The sequence below is a fragment of the Polypterus senegalus genome, chromosome 9 (genome assembly GCF_016835505.1).
Source record: "Polypterus senegalus isolate Bchr_013 chromosome 9, ASM1683550v1, whole genome shotgun sequence".
In the NCBI taxonomy this organism is placed as follows: Eukaryota; Metazoa; Chordata; class Cladistia; order Polypteriformes; family Polypteridae; genus Polypterus; species Polypterus senegalus.
The window spans coordinates 111,495,874-111,517,590 of record NC_053162.1 but is presented as its reverse complement, the minus strand read 5'-3'; the positions used below and the strand labels follow the sequence as shown (position 1 = coordinate 111,517,590).

General features: G+C 40.9%; 1 protein-coding gene across 2 annotated transcripts in view; it reads left to right on the top strand.

Moving 5' to 3' along the window:
- Positions 1-21,717, top strand: part of ankrd27 (ankyrin repeat domain 27 (VPS9 domain)) — a 668,625-nt gene that overhangs the window by 562,656 nt on the left and 84,252 nt on the right. For both annotated transcript variants that reach the window (XM_039763577.1, XM_039763578.1), the window contains exon 20: positions 10,991-11,107. In XM_039763577.1, the coding sequence (XP_039619511.1) occupies positions 10,991-11,107 (117 nt within the window). The remainder of the gene's footprint in view (positions 1-10,990; positions 11,108-21,717) is intronic.

Genomic DNA, 21,717 nt, shown 5'->3' with positions numbered 1-21,717 from the left:
CTAGGGACATATCAAATGTATTAATTAAATGGGGTTGGAGGTAGGAATGTACAAAACAGTTTAATTACAATATTAACACGTGCTGCTGTAGCAGCACACTCCCTGGTATCGTCAGATAGCACTATTAATCTTGAATATTAACATTACAAGAACAGCCACAATCAACAATAAAACTTAAATGAGTTCTCAGATTCAATAGTCACAAGTAAAACCTTTGTAACTGAAGATGGTGGAGATTGGTGTGACCTCTGAAGGTTCACGGTACATCAGCCATGGTGGGACTGAATTGGTCTTTGTGATGAAGTATCAGGACAACTTCGGTGACTGGTCTGAAGAAGGTCTTAGTCCCATCCCTGGCAGTCTTTACTTCAACCTTGTGGACCCTTCCATCATCACTGGGCATGGTGTTTACAATGAGACCCATGGGCCAATCAATCTGATGAGCTTGGTGATCCTTCAGTAAGACCAAATCCTCCTCTTGAAGGTTAGGTATTTGTACTTGCCATCTTCTGCGGTCTCGTAAAAGGTTCAGATACTCTTTTCTCCATCTTTTCCAGAAGCAATTGGCAAGGTGTTGTACATGTCTCCACTGGCTTTTGTGAAGGTCGTGGCTGCCAAAGACTCCATGTGGAGTCCCAATTTTCTGTGTCAAAAGGGCAGCTGGGGTTAGAATAACAGGAGCAACTGGATCTGAAGAAATTGGGTTTAAAGGGCTTGAATTAATTATTGCTGTCAATTCAGCAAGGAAAGTAGTTAACACTTCGTGAGTCAAGTGAGAAGGGTACACATCAATTAACATGGAATCCAGTATCCGTCTTGCCATTCCAATCATCCTTTCCCATGCTCCACCCATATGTGAGGAATGTGGTGGATTAAACTTCCATTCACAACCCTGACTTCGCAAGTGGTTTGCAATACGCTTGGAGTCAATCTGTAACTCCTTGCATGCACCAATAAAATTTGTTCTACAGTCTGACCTTAAAACCTTCACTGGTCCTCTGATGGCAAAAAACCTGCGGAGAGCATTAACCAAGCTTGAGGCGTCCATTGATTCGATCACTTCGATATGTACAGCTCGTACACTTAAACAAGTGAACATCACTGCCCACCTTTTATTATTAGCTTGCCCACCACGGGTTTTTCGTGCTGCAACTGTCCATGGTCCAAAAACATCAAGCCCAACGTAGGTAAAGGGTGGTTCTGTGCTCAGCCTATCAACTGGTAGGTCAGCCATTTGTTGATGTTGTTGCCTACCCCTTAGTTTTTGACACTTGACACACCTTTTTATAATGATGGCGATTTGTCTTTTTGCTCCAATGATCCATAATCCCGAGACTCTAATGGCACCTTCAGTGAGGTGTCTTCCTTGGTGGGAAACTTACTCATGATGATGTACTGCTCCTTCCCAAGGAAGCTTTCTCTATTCAAACGACCGCACACTCTCAGCATGCCAAGATCATCTACCATGGGATTCAGTCTAAAGAGGGGACTTCCCTTGAAGACCCGTTTTCCGGTCTTAAGATATTTCATCTCTTCTGGGAAGGTTTCCTCTTGTACGTGACGGATGATGTTTATCTCTGCTAGCTCAAGTTCTGATATACTTGGTGGCTCCTTGCACATGTGCCATCCATGGCTTGTTTGTCTTCTGGAAACACCAAGTGATGTGGGCTAAACGAGCCATCGTGTGAACAAGTTTTGTCCAAGAAGAGAATCGTTCGAAGCGGCATGACCCAAGGATTATGGCTGAGTGAGCCATGGTTCGCAGAGAGGTAACTTCAGGATGAATTTCAGGATCATCTGGGTCTATGAGATGATAGGTACTGGAAGATATTGCAGGAGGCCTACATAGCAGAAACTCTGGTCCCGAGAACCAGGAAGACTTAGCGAGAAGAGCAGCTGGGACTGATCTCGTAGCAATGTCTGCAGGGTTCATGTCAGATGGAATATACTGCCATTGTTCTGGTTTGCTGGTCTTCCTTATATGCTCTACTCTGTTTGCAACGTATACATAAAATCTCTTGGTGCGGTTATATATGTAACCCCGCACGACCTTACTGTCTGTATAAAATTTGATAACATCAATTTTAGTGTCTATCTCATTCAATAGGAAGTCGGTCATTTCTACAGCTAATGTCGCACCACACAATTCAAGTCTGGGGATGGTATATGCAGGTCTTGGAACCAGTTTGGTCCTTCAGGATCAGTTGCCCAAAGGTAGGCCACTGTAGCTATGACTTCTGTGGATGCATCTGAAAAGACATGGATTTCTCTATTTTGACATGTTGTCAGTGAAGCAGAGAAATAACAACGTGGGATGTGAAGCTGTTCTAAAGCCTTTAGGGATTCCTTCCACATCTCCCATTTTGGCCTTAGGTTCAATGGTAATGGTGCATCCCAATCTCTCTCCCCCTCAGTGAGCTGCCGGAGTATTGCCCTTCACTGAATGGTCACAGGAGTCACAAAACCTAGGGGGTCATACAGGCTGTTTACTACAGACAGGATTCCACGTCTGATTAATGGCCTTTCGGTTTGTGAAACTTGGAAAGTAAAAGTGTCAGAAGTCACTTCCCAGTGTAGGCCAAGGCTTCGTTGGATAGGTGGTACATCCACTCTTAGGTCTAAGTCCTTCAAATCCTTTGCATGGTCATCAGGGTGGAAGGCCTTCATCACATTGTTGCTATTGGATGTTATCTTATGAAGCCTAAGGTTGGCCTGAGATAAGAGCAGTTTGGTTCTCTTGACCAAATCAATGGCTTCTTCGGCAAGGATTTAAGTCCATCATCTACATAGAAGTCTCTTTCTACAAACTCTCGGGCATCTGAGCCATATTCTTCCTCTCCTTCTCTAGCTGTTCTTCTAAGCCCATATGTTGCTATTGCTTGGGATGGACTGTTTCCAAAAACATGGACTCTCATACGGTAGTCTATGACTTCATCACTGATGTCATTGTTATGGTGCCAGAGAAACCTGAGGTAGTTTCGATGATCTTTCTTAACGATGAAACAATGGAACATCTGTTGGATGTCAGCTGTCACCGCAATAGGTTCCTTCCTGAACCGTGTAAGCGTTCCGATAAGGTTGTTAGTTAGGTTCGGACCTGTTAAAAGTACGTTGTTGAGAGATATGCCTCTGTACTGTGCACTTGAATCAAAGACTACTCTAATTTGTCCTGGCTTGTGAGGATGGTATATGCCAAAGGATGGAAGATACCAGCATTCTTCACCTTCCTTCAATGCTGGAGCTGATTCGGCATGATTGTTGTCTAGTATTTTCTGCATGAATGTTATGAAATGCTCTTTCATCTCTGGTCAGTTCTTCAGTGTTCTCTTAAGTGAAGCAAATCCTAATACCGCTTGCTCACGATTATTGGGAAGAATGGGCCTTGGATTGTGGAAGGGTAATGGAGCTACCCAACTGTTAGAACTATGTTTACAGAATTCCTGGTCCATAATTTTGATGAACTCCTTATCTTCAACAGAAGGAGCTACCTTGTTGTCGTCACTGGTGGTCTGGAAAACTGTATGACCAAGATCGTCCTCAGGCATAACCATACCGAGCTCTTGTATGTTATCAAATACCTGTGTTTGCAGATTAGGTCTCTCTTTCATGAAATAGTGGCATGGGCATTGTCTGAAGTAAGAGACACACCCCCTTCCAATCACACTTGTCTTATAAGAATGGACGCTGTAAGGTCTGCGTGTTTTATTTTTGCAGGCATATCCCTCAATGACCCAACCTAAATCAAGTCTCTGGGCATAAGGGGCATCATTTGGGCCATTACACTATTGACGTACCTTAGAATGTCTCTGCCCAGCAAAAGCAAGATGTTAGCATTCTTGTCAAGAGGTGGGACACAGCTGGCTATATGCTTCAGGTGAGGATGGCACCGTGCTACTTCAGGCGTGGGGATCTCCTCCCTGTCCCTTGGTAACTGGTCACATTCAATCAGCGTAAGAAGTGGAAACTGTGTGTTCCCTCACACTGCTTCCACAATAAAACCATCTGCTCTTCTTCCTGTAGCATTCACTAGGACTGCACATGTGCCTAGGGTATAGGGTGAAGAGTTTCCCTTTAGATTGAACAGGTCAAAGAACTCTGGATTTGCAAGTGAACAATTGCTCTGTTCGTCTAAAATAGCATACATTTTAATGGCCTTCTCTGGTTGTTCCTTGTGGAACACCTTTACAAGACATATTTTGGCACAGGATCTTCCACAAAGTCCTTCTCCACATACCTCGGTACATTTAGATGATACTGGCCTTGGCATTTGTTCAGAGCTCTCCCCGCCATGCCTGGAGAAGGGGATAGAGTCCTCTTGGGAATGTGGATGGAGCGCAGTAACGTGCTGGTCGCTGCCACACTCAGAGCATTGAATAGTGGCCTTACATTCTCTGGCAAAGTGCTCCATTGAAGCGCAACACCTGTAGCAGATTTCATGCCTTCGAAGAAATTCCCTGCGCTCTTGCATGGGCTTCTATCTGAAGCACGACACTTCTTTAGAGGGTGCTGTTTTTTATGTATTGGGCAGTAATGGTTGGGATCGTCAATTTTCTCTTCTGTCACATCCTTACTGGCAGTTGATGTGTTGTCTGAGATTCCAGTCTTACGAACGGAAATAGTGCTCCTTAGGTTCTTATGTCTAGCACTCAAGTTCTCATATCTTGCTGTTGTTGAGCTTGGCACGTGTGCTCCATTCATTGAGAAGCTTGGATCATTTTTGGCCTTGGCAATCTGTCTAACAAATTCTGAGAAAAAGGAGAAAGGTGGAAAGGATACTTGATGCTGCTGCTTTTACTTGGAACCCGCCAAAGTCCACTTCTCTTGAAGATGGTATGGCAGTTTTGCCACCAAGGGGTTAACATCATGAGCAGTATCTAAATAACTGAGACCGGGTAGATGTGGAACTATTTTAGCAATTTCAAGTTCAAGAAGAAGGTCACTAAGTTCCAAAAGCTTGCGGTCATCCTTGTTGGACAGTTTAGGAAAGTCCTGTAGTCTTTTGAATAAGGAAAGCTCAATGACTTCGGGGCTTCCATATGTTTGGTTTAGTCTCTCCCAGACAAGGGTGAGGCCTGTGGATGGATTGTTTATATGGACATTTTTAAGTCTTTTGGCATATTCTGTCGATTGCGGCCCAAGCCATCTCACCAGTAGATCTAGTTCTTCCATAGGTGAGATGTCTAGGTCGTGGATTGCTGTCTTAAATGTGGATCTCCAGCTCCTATAGTTTTCTGGGAGGTCATCGAACCTTGTGAGACCAGTATTGATGAGTTCTCGGCGGATCATGTACCTTGCAAAGTCCAATATTTCAGCTCTTTCTGATTTCATGCCCATAGGTATTCCTTGCGGATTACTGTAGCTGATGGCATCTGGATCATGCTCAGGCACTATTGGGGTAAATGGAGTTGCAGATGGATTCAGTTCAGGTTGTCCAAAGGCCGGGTGTCTTACGACATGACGCATTAAAGATAACTGAGTTTCTGGAAGCATATAGCATTTCCTGGGAGGTTTAACGAAATTCTGATTAACTATATCTGGGAAAGGTCTTGGCAGTGCATCAGTAGGTGGTATGAGTTTTGAATACTTGCGGGGATTCATGGTACTCGCAATGGGGTGTGGATTAGAGTGGTCTTCCCTACTGGGTGGTGTGGCATCTTCTGGGAGGTAATGTGCTGGGGTATTGTATGTAAAGCTTTCTATTGTGGACTTAAAGACATTGTCAGTATTCTGATCTAAGACAAACTGAGAAGTTCGTTTTACGGTATCTTCTGTGGTGGTCAGCCTGAGGGGATGGTTGACTTCGTCCTCTTCCTGTATGGCCTCTTCCAAAATACTCAATTTGGCCAAAGCTGCTGCCTCCTCTCGTTGCGTTTGGAGGACCTCTAACTGAGCCTCTGCCTCTGCTTGCATGCGAGCTGCTTCTGCCTTAAGGGCTGCTTCCTTTTTAATAAAAGTAGTCTGAATGTTAGCTGCCTCTGCTTCTGCACGGGCTAAAACCAGTTGGTTGCTTAAGTCTGATCTCTGGGAATTTGATCATAGAGATCTAAATGATTTTCTAGAGTGCCTAGACGAGACAGAATAGCAGGATGCAGTATCATTAAACTGCCTTATCCTATTTTTTAACCTTGACTTGACTTCAAGAAATGTGATGTGCCTTTGCTGATCAAGGAGAGTAATGCTATTTAACTCCTGTAATGCTTCTTCCATGTTTATATTTAACAAAAAGGCATAATACTTCTCAAAATGTCTTTCATAGTTCTCATAGGTATGTTTAAGTCTTGCAAACAAGTCCTTTAATTGCTCTGGACTATCACTGGCATCATTAGCAACGGCAATGCAATGAATAGTTTTGCTCCATAAATCTAAACGTCTGTTTGACATTTCTATCCTTTGACTTTCAAACCCTTCTCTGATTTTTAAAGACGGCTTAACTGTTCATTTAGGTCGGGCAGACAGTTCACCTACTATCCCAATATCATCTTCGGGTGGGAGTAATTCACCTTTGTTTCCTGGGACTCCAATTCTAGTGAATGCGCTGATTCCTGCTGAGACATACTGTGATGAGGAGCGCTGGGCGGGGTCGAGCTGAGAGCGAGCACGCAGGGGTCACAGAAAGTTCAGTAAAACAGCATCGCAGCGGTGTCGGCGCGAAAGTTCCAACTCCTTCGCTACGCAGTGAGCCAATAAACAATGATATTTGTACAGAGCCCTTCAACAGCGTGGAAATTGAAAGTAAAATTACTAAGTAAACTGAACAAAGACAAAAATAGCAAGATAGCCTCCGTTTGAGCTGTCCTTGACTAGTAGCGTTTAAAGGGTTCAGCGTTTTAGGTAAACGAAGACAAGTACTTAAGGAACAGTTCTTTGCTTAGCCCCGGGCTTGACACGATCAGGCATTAGAAATCCGTCCTTTTACTATTCTGTCCCTGAACGGCGTATTAGCGAGGCTTCTCTCCCAAGACCCAATCTGTACGGAGTCTGCGTCGCCCAACTGGTTGTAGTGAACGTGGACATATAGTTTACTCACCAAGAAGTCAAGGCTGAGAGTCCGTATACTTTAATGTAGATTTCTTGCCATAAGTAATACAAGTATTAGAATATAAAGCCATTGATGACTTGAAGGTAAAAGGACAATCATTTCCTTAACCTAAATACAATATGGTGGGAACTAAAGTAAAAACAAAGCAGCACCAATAGCAAAAAGGGAGCTAGGGAAATACCAAATGTATTAATTAAAAGGGGGTGGAGGTAGGAACGTACCAAACGGTTTAATAACAATATTAACAAGGGCTGCTGTAGCAGCACAGTGACCGAAAGAACGAGATCATTAATACAAGTGGCTGAAATGAGTTTCCTCCGCAAGGTGTCTGGGCTTTCCCTTAAAGATAGGGTGAGAAGCTCTGTCATCCGGGAGGGGCTCAGAGTAGAGCATCTGCTTGTCTGCATCGAAAGGAGTCAGATGAGGTGGCTCGGGCATCTGATCAGGATGCCTCCTGGAAGCCTCCCTGGTGAGGTGTTCCGGGCACGTCCAACTGGGAGGAGGCCCTGGAGAAGACCCAGGACACGATGGAGGGACTATGTCTCCCGGCTGGCCTGGGAACGCCTTGGGATTCTCCCAGAAGAGCTAGAAGAAGTGGCCGGGGAGAAGGAAGTCTGGGCCTCTCTGCTGAAGCTGCTGCACCTGCGACCCGACCTCAAATAAGTGGAAGAGGATGGATGGATGGATTTACAAGTTTTTTTGTAGGCTCTGGTAATTCTAGTGTTAAAGTAAAAGTGCAAATAATGAAATTGAAACAATTCCAAAGAAAAAAAAAGCTTTTAAAATTGTATATCCAATTACCTGCGAGAGACACTTTAACTTGCTCTCAACTCTTAAAGTGATGACAAGCAAAACACGCAGTTCGCAGCAGATGATCTGACCACTTCTCCTTGTGTGTGTTCAATATATATATATATGTATAATCCTAAGCCTAAAAGTGCAACGGTGGCATTTTTATGTCACATTTGTTGTCACACTTTAAATTGGGCCTATTTTAAAACCTACATATATATGTTTAGTGTCATTCTTTTCAAAATTTATCGAACTTTAAAGTGATGTTGTTAGATTTTCAGATTCTTATTCCGTTTTTAAATTATAAACTAAAAAATATCAAGAACTCAAGTTCCGCGAGATGAGAATTTGTGCCAAGAGATATAACCACGCCGGGGCCGGAAATAAAAGACAAAGAGTAGGACAGCTGCTGTACAGTTTAAATGTTCGAAGCACCGTGCGAGATGCAGATCACGCTGCATGGCAGCAGCAGCAGCAAGCTAGCAGGTGATCCAGCAAAGAGGTGGTAAAAAAATCTGTATTTGTTTCCCAATGTATCACCATTTAAGACAGGGTTTCGGAGGAGTGACCGCCTCTCCTTGGGGTGCGTTCAGCCCCCCATTTCACAATGCAAGCGGCAGAAACACGAAGTGGCTAGCAAGCGAAGCAAGCAGGGAGAAACCCCCTAGTGTGTGTTTATATATATATATATATATATATATATATATATGGGCCAGCAGCACAAGAAGTGGGAGGATAGGGGAAGGCAGCCTTTTTAGGGCATCCAGAAGTGCTTGCAGACCACGTGGGCGTAAGAACAGAAGCACTTTAGAGTTGGACACTATTCAAGGACTTGCCAGCCTCACATTGACGAACCAGAGTCGGCAGGTGGAGAACCAAGTTTGCAAGGAGCGGAGAGAAAGGATTGTATGTCATATTATTTGGTGCTTGTGTACTGTACTGTGCTGTGAAGTGGGAAGCAACAGAAAACACTTCCCCACTAAAGAATAAAACGTTTGTTGTGTTGAACTTGTGGTTCAGCCTGTCTGTGTCAAGGTTTGGGGAGTGGTACGCCCCCTTGTGGTCCATAAGTGGCTTTTAGCTCCTCCATATATTCAACATACATATTATTATTACTTATCCTATGCAGTTTATAGTGATGGCCAAGAAAAAAATGTAATGCCAAACAAAATATCTGAAAGAATAGGTAACTGTGGTCACCAATGTTAGACAACAGCAAACACTATCGAAAACATCCGGTCATGTGCTCACAACGTCTTAAATACATGCTGTTTCTAAAATATTGTAAAATAACCTACATCTGCAAAATGCCCTCATGAACTTAAATGAATCACACTCAAATGCAGTGAGTATTTGAAATGAAGATCTGCCTTCATCCTCATTCATTCGTCCTATCCCAAGTACCAGCATATTCATTGGCCAACATTGCACTTTACATATTGTCAGCAGTGAAAAGCTCACTAAGAGACATGTGCAACTTAAGAGTAAAAGTTAAGCAAAAGCGAGGAAAATTTAATCAAGAACAAAGTTTGCTTTACACTTGTGCATATCTAAGATACTTTAACAAGGAGAAAGTCAAATTACCTGTGCGTTTTCTCAGGTCACTGCCAAATAATCCTGAGGTACTCCATTTATGGATATTAATGTTAATTTAAGCACTGGATGCAGGTCTACAATCTAAAAACAGTACTTGTTTGCATCGGAATAAGGTCAATTTTCGTTCATAGAGTCATATTCCTGAAGTAGTGTGTTTAACAATATTTTAGTAAAAATACTTGTGTTTGAAAAGTTGTTAGCACATAACTAGATGACTTGACAAGTAGATTATGTAACACAAGCAATGTGAAATTATATTCATGGCATGGATGTTTTTGACATTGTTTACAGTTGTCCAACTTTAGTCACCATACACACCTATTCCTTTAAAAAGTTTGTTATCCAAGATCTATGTGAAAACATAAGAATACAAATTTTTCTTGGTCATCATTTTAAACTAAATGAGGTAAAGTCAGTGTTTTTCATCTGCCAGGTCACAGAGCACTGCCAGTATTAAACCTTGAAGAAACACACCCAATACTCCAAGGGGAACAGCTCACAAGCCAGTGTAAAGTCCTTGGGAACAAATCAAACCACTTATACCCCCAAACTTGCGAGCTGCTCGAAACACCACTGGTCCCTGGGCAAACAAAATCTAATGGAAACTATCCTTCATTAATTAAGTATAGTCTTTATTTATTATAATTTTACAAGCTTTAATCCCCATTTCAATGACAGTTTTAAAAAATAACTTTATTTTATTATACTTATTAAGTTAAGTGCCAAAGTACTTGATGTTGTCAGTTCACATGGGAAAAAACTTTCTTTTGGAGATCTGAACATGGATAAATACAACCCATAATGAGACAAAAGAACATACATTCAGACAAACTTGTAATCCGGTGAAACAATGAAACTGTTATGCAGATTAGTTGAAAAGAAAATGCTATATATTCCTGTGGTCTGTTATATCACACTTTGCCTAGTAGATGACTTTGTGCGTGCTGATAATGATTTCCAATATCAGTTATAGCACACACCTACTGCCATGTAGGAATTGTAGTCTCAGTATTTATCCTGTTTTTTTGGGTTGCCCCCCTCCTGTTTTATTCCCTCTCCCCAATATTACATGTACCCTGTGTTTTAAGCTGGACCAACAACAAGTCACTTGCAAAGTTTTGGGGAAATTGGTTCTGTTGTTTTGCACTATTAGCAGACAAACAGTCTTCCAAACATAAATTGCTTACAATTTTATTTATATAGATGATTTATTATAGCATCTATTTTCCCTGCAGTATACAATATTTTGCCTTTATAATTATTTAAATGTATAGTTTAATTGATAGTTAACCATACCTTTTCTTTCGGTGACCTTAAATAATAGTCCATAATAAACTGTATGAGGATGTTCATTTTCAGTAGAAACTTCGTTTAATGTAAAATGTCTTTAAATAAATAGAAATGCCTCAGAACAGAAATACAGTATGTGCAATAAATACTTTAATTTTAGTATATCTTAAATGCATATTTATTTGTTTTTTCTGAAGAGTTACATGCAAAGTGGTAACTGAGATAAAAATGTCAATGTACTTCTTTAAAATGTTTTTCCTATATTTGTTTAAGGTACGTTATCTGTTTGAATGGACAGATGAAGAGTCTGAAGGAGATTTCAGAGATACTTTAAAGCTTGAATTTTGTCATCCATTGTGTCAATGCCCCAAATGTGAACCAGGTCAACAGGTGAACTTTTATTCTATTTTATTAAATAATGTCTTAAACCGGTGTTTTGACTGGACATTGCCTTCAGAGGTCATTAATCAATTAATTCGAAAAATGTTCAAATATGTAGTTATAAACATTAAGTAAGAAATATAAAGGTATCTTATTTACTTGTGCTTTGTCAATGATTACTTTAATAACTGATTTTACAAGATATACATTCTGAGCTTTAAACTGAAACTCTGGCATTTTTCCTAGATTTTAACACACCTGAAACTGACTTTTAATTAATAAGATCTTGCTTTACTTATCAAAAGTTATTGGCTGTTCCATTGACCTATTTATACATATGGAAAAATATGTGGGGCCATTTGCATGTCCCCCACTTCGGGTGACCTTATATATTTTTTCCTTTTTTGTGAGTACAGGCTACAGCTACTCGTATGCCAAGTATTTATGGAAATGTGAAGAACTCACAGATATACTTCATCATTTGTGTTTTTTTTCCCTAAAGTAATATGTAAATAAAGTTCACTTCAAAGTATCTGTACATTTGCATTTTTAGGTGTATTTGCATACACTGTACATGATAAAAATATTTGAAGTTTTATTTTTCCACAAAATTATTGTAAATGCTTGCAAATGTTGAAGTGATCCCTATCTGGTAGGATATTCCTGATGTTTTTTGTGGTTGCATGGTGTGGAGTTTACTGTGTTTACCATGAAGCTAACAGAGGGTTGAAGGGTATGATTAAGTAACAGTGATATAAAAGAGTTTTGAAGTTATCACCAAAATTAAGTAGTAGAGGTACACTGCATACAGAATTGACCTCAACTTTGGAATGTACTTGTTCTTTTTCCTGAAATTAAAGATGGTTTAAGAATTATTTGGGGTTGAACTTCCAAACTGGGAGTTTAAATAGAAACAACCCTCTAATGAAAATGTTGATACTTGGTGTGAGACCTCCCCTGCCTGTTTTTCCACCAGTGTGAATCTTTTCATTGCAAAAATAAACAAATTTTAAACATTGCCAATAGCCTGTTATATACACTCCTTGCTGCAGCAACAACATATGAAGGAGGCAGGAAGAAGAATAGTGGCCTTGCTATAACTGGGTATTGTTACAAACACAGACTTTTTCCCATTTCATGCTTTGGCATATTTGTGTGTAATAGCTCATGACTAATGTGATACTTAGGGCTTTTCATTTAAATTATGTTTTAATTAAGACTTTTCAGCAACCAAGATGTCAGTTTTTATTAAACATGCTTTTACCTGGTCCTGAGTATGATGTTAAACTGCATATGGCCTTGCAAGTTGGAAGACTGCTTGCAGGGAAATTATGGGGGTTGGTGACAAAATTGGCACTCCAGGCACTGTAAAAAAACTTCACACAGCTTCGAGACGACAGAAAGGACTCCTTTTTGCTCTCCGTGGGAGTAGCTCTGCTGTGAAGGCTGGTCGCATCATGAAGAGGATGAGGGAAAGCCCTCGGGAGCCCCATACCCAGAAAAGTTGAAACCATTGGAGAGCCAATGAGGTCAGTTCTGTTGGGGATCAGAACTGCCGTGGTGCTCATGTGTTGCCCGCTGCACGGCAACACTCGGGTCCCAGTTTGAGGCGGCCCATCCGGGTAGGCGCATGGAATGTCTTGTCTCTCCAGCATGATGATATCTTCCTCTGCTATCAGAGGAGCTGTGTAAACTCTGCATTTCAGTGGAGTCACTCTCTGAGGTGCACAGATCTGGGACTGGCCAGATTTCTGTAGGTGATGGCTGTCACACTTACAGAGTAGCTGTTGCTGTAGTGGATTGGCTTCTTCCGATGGTGTCCGATATCACTTCTTTGAACGAGTGTATTATGAGACTCGGATCACGGCACTCCCTGGGTGCCTTGTCTGTTGTCTCGGTGTATGCTCTGACCGCGGTGAGTGATGTCTCAGTGAGGGAGACATTTTATTCGTAACTTCACTCGGTGGTTGATGGGTGCCCACGTGGTGACACTCCTCTGGTCATGAGTGACTTCAGTGCAGCCACTGGCACTGACAATGAGGATTGTCTCAGTTCCCATGGGTCTGGTTACCGCGATGAAAGTGGCTCCATGTTCCTTGACTTTCCAAAAGGTCAGGGGCTGTAAACTGCTGGATTCTGGTTCCAGTGCCCTGAGTCGCATCATTGGACTTGGTACTCCAATACTGGTGGTGCAGTAAAGGAAATCGATCACATCCTCATGGGCAGACGCTGCTTGCACTTCCAAAACTGCAGGGTTTACAGAAGTGCCCAGTTTGTGAATTCTGACCACAGACTTGTTGTTGCTTCTCTCAAGATCCAGCTTAGGTCCAGTAGGTTACCACCTATTAGGAAAAAGAGCCTGGAATCGGCCATACTCCAAGACCCGGCTGGTTCTAATGAGTATGCAAGCAGTTTGTGTGAGGAACTTGTGAATTTGGGTGCGACTGCTGAACCTAATGTGATGTGGGAGACCTTCAATGACAAGACCGTGAATGTTGCTGAGGGTTGTGTTGGTGTTACCGGTTGTCCCAGAAGGAGGTGTTTCATCTCGCAGGGCACCCTGGATATCCTCGAGAGAAATCACAGTGCACGGCTCAATGGCAACTCTGGTCTGTATCGGGAACTGAGAAGGACGGTTGTGAGGGCTCTGAGGGCAGATAAAGAGGTGTTTGTTAGAGGAATCTGTGAGAAAGTGAGACACCATCTGTGGTCTAGCGTCCCACGTCCTGCTTACAGAGGAATCAAAACATTACACAAATCCGAATCTGTTCCTTGGAGAGTAGAAGTCAAGGGCAGCTGATGGAATGGTCCTTATTGATGACACTGCAGTTGTGACCTGCTGGGCTGGCTACTTTGAGTAGCTGTTCAAAGCTGATCCTCCGGCTAGGATGTTGGATATCTCTAGGTCCACGATTCTTGAGGCTGATCCTCAAATTAACTGTGAACCACCCAGTCTCATCGAGATTGCACAGGTGGTGAACCAACTTTGGGGAGGCAAGGCTGCAGGGATCTGTGGCATCCTGGGTGAACTTGTCCAGGCTGGTGGTAAGGCTGTCCTCCTGGAATTGCAAGCAATCTTACTTGCATTTGGTAGACTGGCATCATCCCAACTGACTGGAAAATGGAACTTGTCTTCCCTGTCTGGAAAAGGAAGGGTGATCATCTGGATTGCAGCAACTACAAAGGGATAACATTGCTCTCTATGCCAGGTAAGGTCCTTACCAGGGTTGTCCTCAATAGGATCCGTGATCACTTGCTCACCTACCAGCGACCGGAGCAGTCTGGTTTTACGCCTAAGAAGTCTACCATCGTCCGCATCCTGACACTGAGGGCTCTCATGGACCACAAACGCAAATATGAGCAGAGTATCTTTGCAGCCTTTGTCAGTTTTTGTAAAGCGTTCCACTCAGTTGATCGAGCTTCCCTCTAGGACATTGTTTTGATTTGGGAAAATGGTTCAAGGGATTATAACATAAGTAAGCAAAGAATCAGAGAGAAGAGGTCCAATACTTCTATTTTATTTACTTAATCAATTATATTTAAACACATATAATGCAATATAATGCAGTAGCGATAGACATACAAAACAAAACAATACTTACAGACATATAAAAAGACCCAGAGCCATCATCCCAGACCAGTAGACTGAGGGGGGCCACTTGTCAGTCTTGTCAGAGGACCCACTCATGTGCCTTTCAAATACCGGGCGGTGCGCGCATTCCCCACGGTTGAGCCTCCAAAGAAACTGAGGGCAAAACCTTCCCTTATATACTAATTGAGCGTCCTTGCCCAAAGCGGCTTACGTGCAAGCAGTGTACAGTAATCCCTCCTCGATCGCGGGGGTTGCGTTCCAGACCCCCCCGCGATAGGTGAAAATCCGCGAAGTAGAAACCATATGTTTGTGTGGTTATTTTTATATATTTTAAGCCCTTATAAACTCTCCCACCTTGTTAACATTATTAGAGCCCTCTAGACATGAAATAACACCCTTTAGTCAAACGTTTAAACTGTGCTCCATGACAAGACAGAGATGACAGTTCTTTCTCACAATTAAAAGAAAGCAAACATATCTTCTCTTCAAAGGAGTGCCGTCATAAAGGAGCGCGTCAGGAGCAGAGAATGTCAGAGAGAGCCGCAAAGAAAAGCAAACAATCAAAAAATCAATACATGCTTTTAAGTATACAGAAGCACCACGATAAAGCGGCATTTTGTAGAGGAGCGTCCGTGTCCTCTGTGCAAACAGCCCCTCTGCTCACACCCCCTCCGTCAGGCAGAGAGAGCGAGAAAGACAGAGAGAAGCAAACAAGCACAGCGCGAGAAGCATATCTTATAGCATCGAGGAGTTTTAGTTAATATGTAATACATGCTCTGATTGGGTAGCTTCTAAGCCATCCGCCAATAGCGTCCCTTGTATGAAATCAACTGGGCACTCAAACTGAGGAAGCATGTAACCTAAATTAAAAGAGCCATTGTCCGCAGAAAGCGGCGAACCAGCGAAGAATCTGTGATATATGTTTAGATGTGCTTACATTTAAAATCCGCGATAGAGTGAAACCGCGAAAGTCAAAGCGCGATATAGCGAGGGATTACTGTATACAGAAGTGATTAGTTTCAGCACACACACCTTTCCACGGGACGCGGTGTTGTTTTGCACTTGGTCCTGGAGACGGCACCTGGTACTGAAAGACAGACAAAAATAAGAGCTGTAAAAGCCCTTTGAAGTGAAAAAAAAAACAAGTCAGCATAACCTTGGCTGTATCTTTAGAACATTCCCGGCTGTTTCTCCCAAAACATTAGTAATGCAGCTGGGTTTCGCGCTGAAGCGATCAACGCCCATCTGCTCTCTTGATCCCCCCCTCTCTTTAGAAAAATCCTTCCATTACATTCGCCCCTTCGCTCAGCGCAAACCCAGCGCTCTTGCCCTTCTTGTTCTGATTGCAATTTTTCGTAAAGCACAAAATACATAACAGTTAAATATAGTCATTAAAGCAATAATAATAAAACAATTGTCCATAATAAATTTTTTTTCTTCACTTGGAGAAATATTTTTCCAGTGAACTTACATTTTTCTTCAACCCAGGTACTTTGCGCATCAGAGGGTCACCTCCTGGGGAGCGTTACTAGCACTTCACCCAAGGAGTTTCTTCTGATTTGGTATTTCATCATCCACATTGTCATCAAGAAAAGAATAAAAATCTTTAACTGAAGGTGTCCATGGTTCAAGAAATTGGATGCACACCTGTTTGACAGCAACTCTAGCAATAACTAATTAGGAAACTAGTAATAAGCAACAACATACTATTAAGAGAGTAATTTCTGCTTCACTAACATGAACCCCCATGATTCCCAGGTTCAAATAAAGCTAATACTAATTAATATTATTGGTGATGATACAGATGGCATAAATATTTATCTTAAATAACTCAAAAGTTCTCAGTTTTAGGTTGCCACCGCTGTGCACAATGATAATCAGAGATAAAGTCCTTACACACCTCACCATGCTCACATCTTAACACACTCATTCATAAAATTGCCCAAATATACACCCAGCTGTGGTCTCAACCTTGAGCCACCTTTATCACATTAATGCAGCCATTTGTGGACAGTAGGTGTCAATCCTCCCTTCGAAGATGTCAGCACTACCTTCCAAAATGCAAATCACTGGGTCATTTTTGAGGTCACATTCATTTCAATTTCAATTTCAAGGGTTATACCCAAGCTTCTTATTAAGGATTCATATCTTCAGAGATCTTCAGACTTCATCTGGGCTTTTTAATTCACAAACCACACACTCACTACTGTATGTATAAGACACTCCATCTCCTATGGGCCAAATTATTACTTCATTTCACTGATTTCCATAACATATATACTCATCAAGCCATGATGTTAATCATTTGACCTGTATCACCATCAACATGCTAGCCTAAACTGTTTTATCCTCTTCTAAAAGCTATGGATGTCCTGACCTATAGTATGTGTCCCTTATCCCCAAAATACCAGTTATGTGTGTCATCCCATATGCTTACTATTATTCTTTTCAATTAAATAAATGTACCTAAATGTAAAGCTCTACATTATTTGCTATAACACTACAATCAATAACCTAAAATATCTAAACTGGACTGACCCCAACTAATAATAGTGCATTGTCCCTTCAATAACAATCACTTAACAATCTCTAATAGATCCCTTATGTTAGATTAGATTCAATTCTGATTAACTTTACAAATAACCAAATCATTGGTCCTTAAAGGTGACTTATTATCTCATACAAAATATCAGAAGGCATATCAAAACATTTATCTAAAAATATCTATTCTTAACTACTAGGAATTCATACAAAATTATAGTACTCCCATTAATACAAACATTCATTTAAATACATATTATTTAGGAATCCCAATATTCTGCTTTGTCTACAAATAATTATAGCTTTCCCTTCTATACCTTTCATACCTCACAGTTCAAATACTTTTAACCCAAAAGATGTTGCCATTTGTCAAACAAGTGGACAGTCAAAGCAGGCTCCAGCAAGAACATTGAGCCCTGCAGAGTAAAAGTGTGACAGATTTTCTTCTCTAATAAGGACCAAAGCAGGTGTTGGGGTCCAACATCCCAAGCAAAAAGGACCAAGTAGGCAGATGTCATCTATGATTCGGAATCCACGATGATCTTTTGGGCTCAAACATCACCAGCATAGTTGAGCTCTTGGCAGCAGGTATCCATGATGCCTGGAACTGGAATCAAGGTGCGTTGTCCAGTAGTCAGCTGATCGATGGCCTGATTCATGACTTGATTCCCTCTTTGGTATGGCTGGGTTCTCCTTGGAGTCAGATAATTAGTTTATCTGCAGACCTTTATCACAGCCCAATCTCTGGTTCAACTTCAAATGCTGTCATCTACGATGCACTAGGAAAAAACAGCTTTCACCTGCAGACGTAAAGACTTAAAAACGCTCATTTAAATAGTCAGCATATTAATTCTTCATCGGTAGCTACTTATGGATCCAAAAAACAATATGTCATAAGATGTCAGATCTGTTTCGTTGGGGGTACCCCTATTAAAAATATTGCTAGCAGTGAAACAAACGGTCAGTTCAATCCAGTCTGTGCTTGTCTAAGTCAATTTGTCTTTAAACAGTCAGAGTAAAAATTTAAATTGATAAGCACAAAGTTCAAGTCCTCCTTTATAGCTGTTTCCAGTTTGGCTGCGGTTGCAATTTCCACTCAATTAAAAACATGTCCCAAGTCATTATTAAAATAAAGTCAATCAATGTATTACAAAAGGAAAAGTACTCAATAATAAATCATTACAAAAATTGGTCCCAATAATATTGACATAATATTCAAATTATCTGCATTTGTTCCAAGATTTAAACTGGTTTCAAAATGTAAAATTTAAACAAAATTAAACATAACATATCAAGCAGAGTCAAGAAAGAAATCCACAATCTAGACGGGTAAATTCTTAATCTTTTCCTTGGTGACATTAAATAACAAAAAAGTTAGGCTCCACATTTCTTCCCCCATGTATCTAATCACAAACCATTGTTCAGTTATGCAAAGTCCTAAAACATTTTTCTTTTTACACAAGGTGTTCATTTTTAAAGTTTCTATACATGTATAAAAGTGAACCTTCCATTAGTTTTGTTGTGATACCAGTATTCCACTGTATTTCACACAAACATGTCAATATTACACACAAAGGAAATGAGGAAAGAAATCAATATATCAAAATGCCCTATAATGCAAAATGTGTCTTTATTTATTTACTATAAAGCCCTCTAAGAAATTTGCACATTTCTACCCATATTTAGAATGAAGAACCCACTTGTTTATCAGGTAAACTAAGAAAATACTTCAAATCTACTTCAATTATATACACTGATTTTCTTTTCCCCATAACCTTCTGTCAAAGACAGTTGATCTTGCACATTCTTTCATTGTTATCTTCCAGATGTTTTATTACATGTTTTTCAGAATGTTGACTCCAAAGAGCACAGTCTGTTTTTCTCTTAGTTAACCCTCCTTATTCCCTTTCTTTCACTTACAGTTTGGCATTGGCTGTTTTATACTGCCACATGCCATTTTTCATACCAATTGTTGCATTTGACCATCACTAAACAAATGCACACCATATTGTCACTTACACTTTCCTTCATTACCACATACAAGTAACCCTCACATTATAACAGCTTTCCTTGTACTCTGCCTCTCCAATATACAGTAAATTTTGTTTTCTAAGCAGCACTAATCAACATAGGCTTTGAAAGGAGTATTACCAATAACCTGCTTCATTTTGGTAAAAGAATGTCTCCTTCAATCGAAATTTACTCATTTTAATTAAAATCCTCCCTTTTATCAGAGTCTGGCCAGTACTCAAATAAAAAGGGTGCTCATATAATATGCTTAATCTGGAGACCTTTTTACACCACCTGTTCAAATCTTTTTTAATTTAGAATTAAGAGCTCTTTTAATTTCAACATTTACATTCACATTTCACATAATAATATCAATTATTTCATTCTTGCAAACAACACCACATATTTTTACACATTCTTTTAAGCACACTGAAACCTATTTAACATACACACATAGGGATCCCTCTAATACACTATATAACATACACAAAATCACCCAAACCATTGTTTTAACACATTCAACTTTACCTCAGTTTTGTCACTTATTATCACTTATTATTAAAAGTGAATGCATTTTTCATTTTATCAAATGTTACTCATACTCACATTTATTTTAACCCATATTTACTCAGAGCTCTGGAAGTTTATATGCACACGGCAGCTTCAGCAAATTATAATCGAACTACATTACCCAGAAGTCTCCATGTTTTTGCTTTCTTACTCCCAAACACACGTACGCACCCACAGAACAAATAACAGGCACACTCGCACATTTTTAGCCCAAACATATTTACAAACACACAGAGAACAATTAATGCTCAGGCATACACATAGTATACAGGCACACACATTGAATAAGTTCAGCACAGACATATTCACATACACAGACATTAGCGAGCGCCAGGTACCTTTGAAGTTAAAAACAGTGCACTTTTCCTTTTTCGCGCATGATATTCTTCTCAACGCTTGTTATTCTTTCCCCACAAATATAAGTACAGATATATACATATTTGCACACAAATCTATATACTCAAACATTTTTCTATCGCTTAATTTTTCTTTTTGGTGCTATCCTCCTACATTTTTTTGAAGGCTGTTTTACTTATCAGACTATAATATAAAACAGCCTCTCATGACGTTAGCTGATGTTAACCCTAGGAAACATAACACAATCCTACTCAGCTCGAGACGGCGCTGGTTTCTAGATCATTGGCGAAATGATTCAGCGACAACGAGGAATTCCTTCCGTGGCGATCCATTCCTGCGACAATTACGAAAAATCCAACTATCAAGAAATCACGCGGTTCGATACTACAGCAAGACGGCACTCCCGTCAAAAAGACTAAACTGTCATTGAGAATATTAACTCAAAACAAACAACATGTAAGCTTCAACATAAATCACAAATAAACTCGAATCATGGCATAAGTGCTAACTACTGCGCCACCACACACTTTAACACTAAGCGATCGTTGCTTAATCTATATGGCATTTGCTTTATACATTGCTACGTGTACTGCTAGCTGCTCGCAAATTTTTAGCCAGGTATTTATCTGGCTTGCCTCCTCATCTAACTTATTTATATAATATCTTTTTCGCATTCGTCTTGGCTATGCATAAGGCTACCTTTTCCGTCATCTCCTCAGCCCGCTGTACCCGCGGCAATAATACAGCTACCTGGGATTCGGCCATCGAGGCCCGCCCTAATGCACCCACCAAGTCCATTTGCATTTTCTTAATCTCCCTTTCCTTTTCGTCTACCAAGCCGTCCAGACTCTTAACCGCAGTTAGCAAAACCCACCCCCGCGTCTGCAAGCCCGTTATGGGTTCCTTTGCAGACACTCGACATTTCTTAAGTGCAGCTTGTACATTCACTGGTGTTGGGGGATTCAAATTCTGCCAATATTGTGCTGATCCCCCCCCACATCTCAATTCTCTGGCGCAGTCTTCCCACACCGTTTCCTCCCAACCGGGAAGAGGTAAAGGAGCTGCCTCAGGGTCTTTATTCTTCTTCTTAAACATCTCTGATTTCCTTTGCCTCACCTAATAGTTCAATATTTTACCAGATTCCCCAAGATCCCATCCTCGTCGCCAATATGTTTTGATTTGGGAAAATGGTTCAAGGGATTAGAACATAAGTAGGCAAAGAATCAGAGAGAAGAGGTCCAATACTTCTATTTTATTTACTTAATCAATTATTATATTTAAACACATATAATGCAATATAATGCAGTAGCGATAGACATACAAAACAAAACAATACTTACAGACATATAAAAAGACCCAGAGCCATCATCCCAGACCAGTAGACTGAGGGGGCCCGCTTGTCAGTCTTGTCAGAGGACCAACTCATGTGCCTTTCAAATACCGGGCAGTGCGCGCATTCCCCACGGTTGAGCCTCCAAAGAAACTGAGGGCGAAACCTTCCCTTATATACTAATTGAGCGCCCTTGCCCAAAGCGCTTACGTGCAAGCA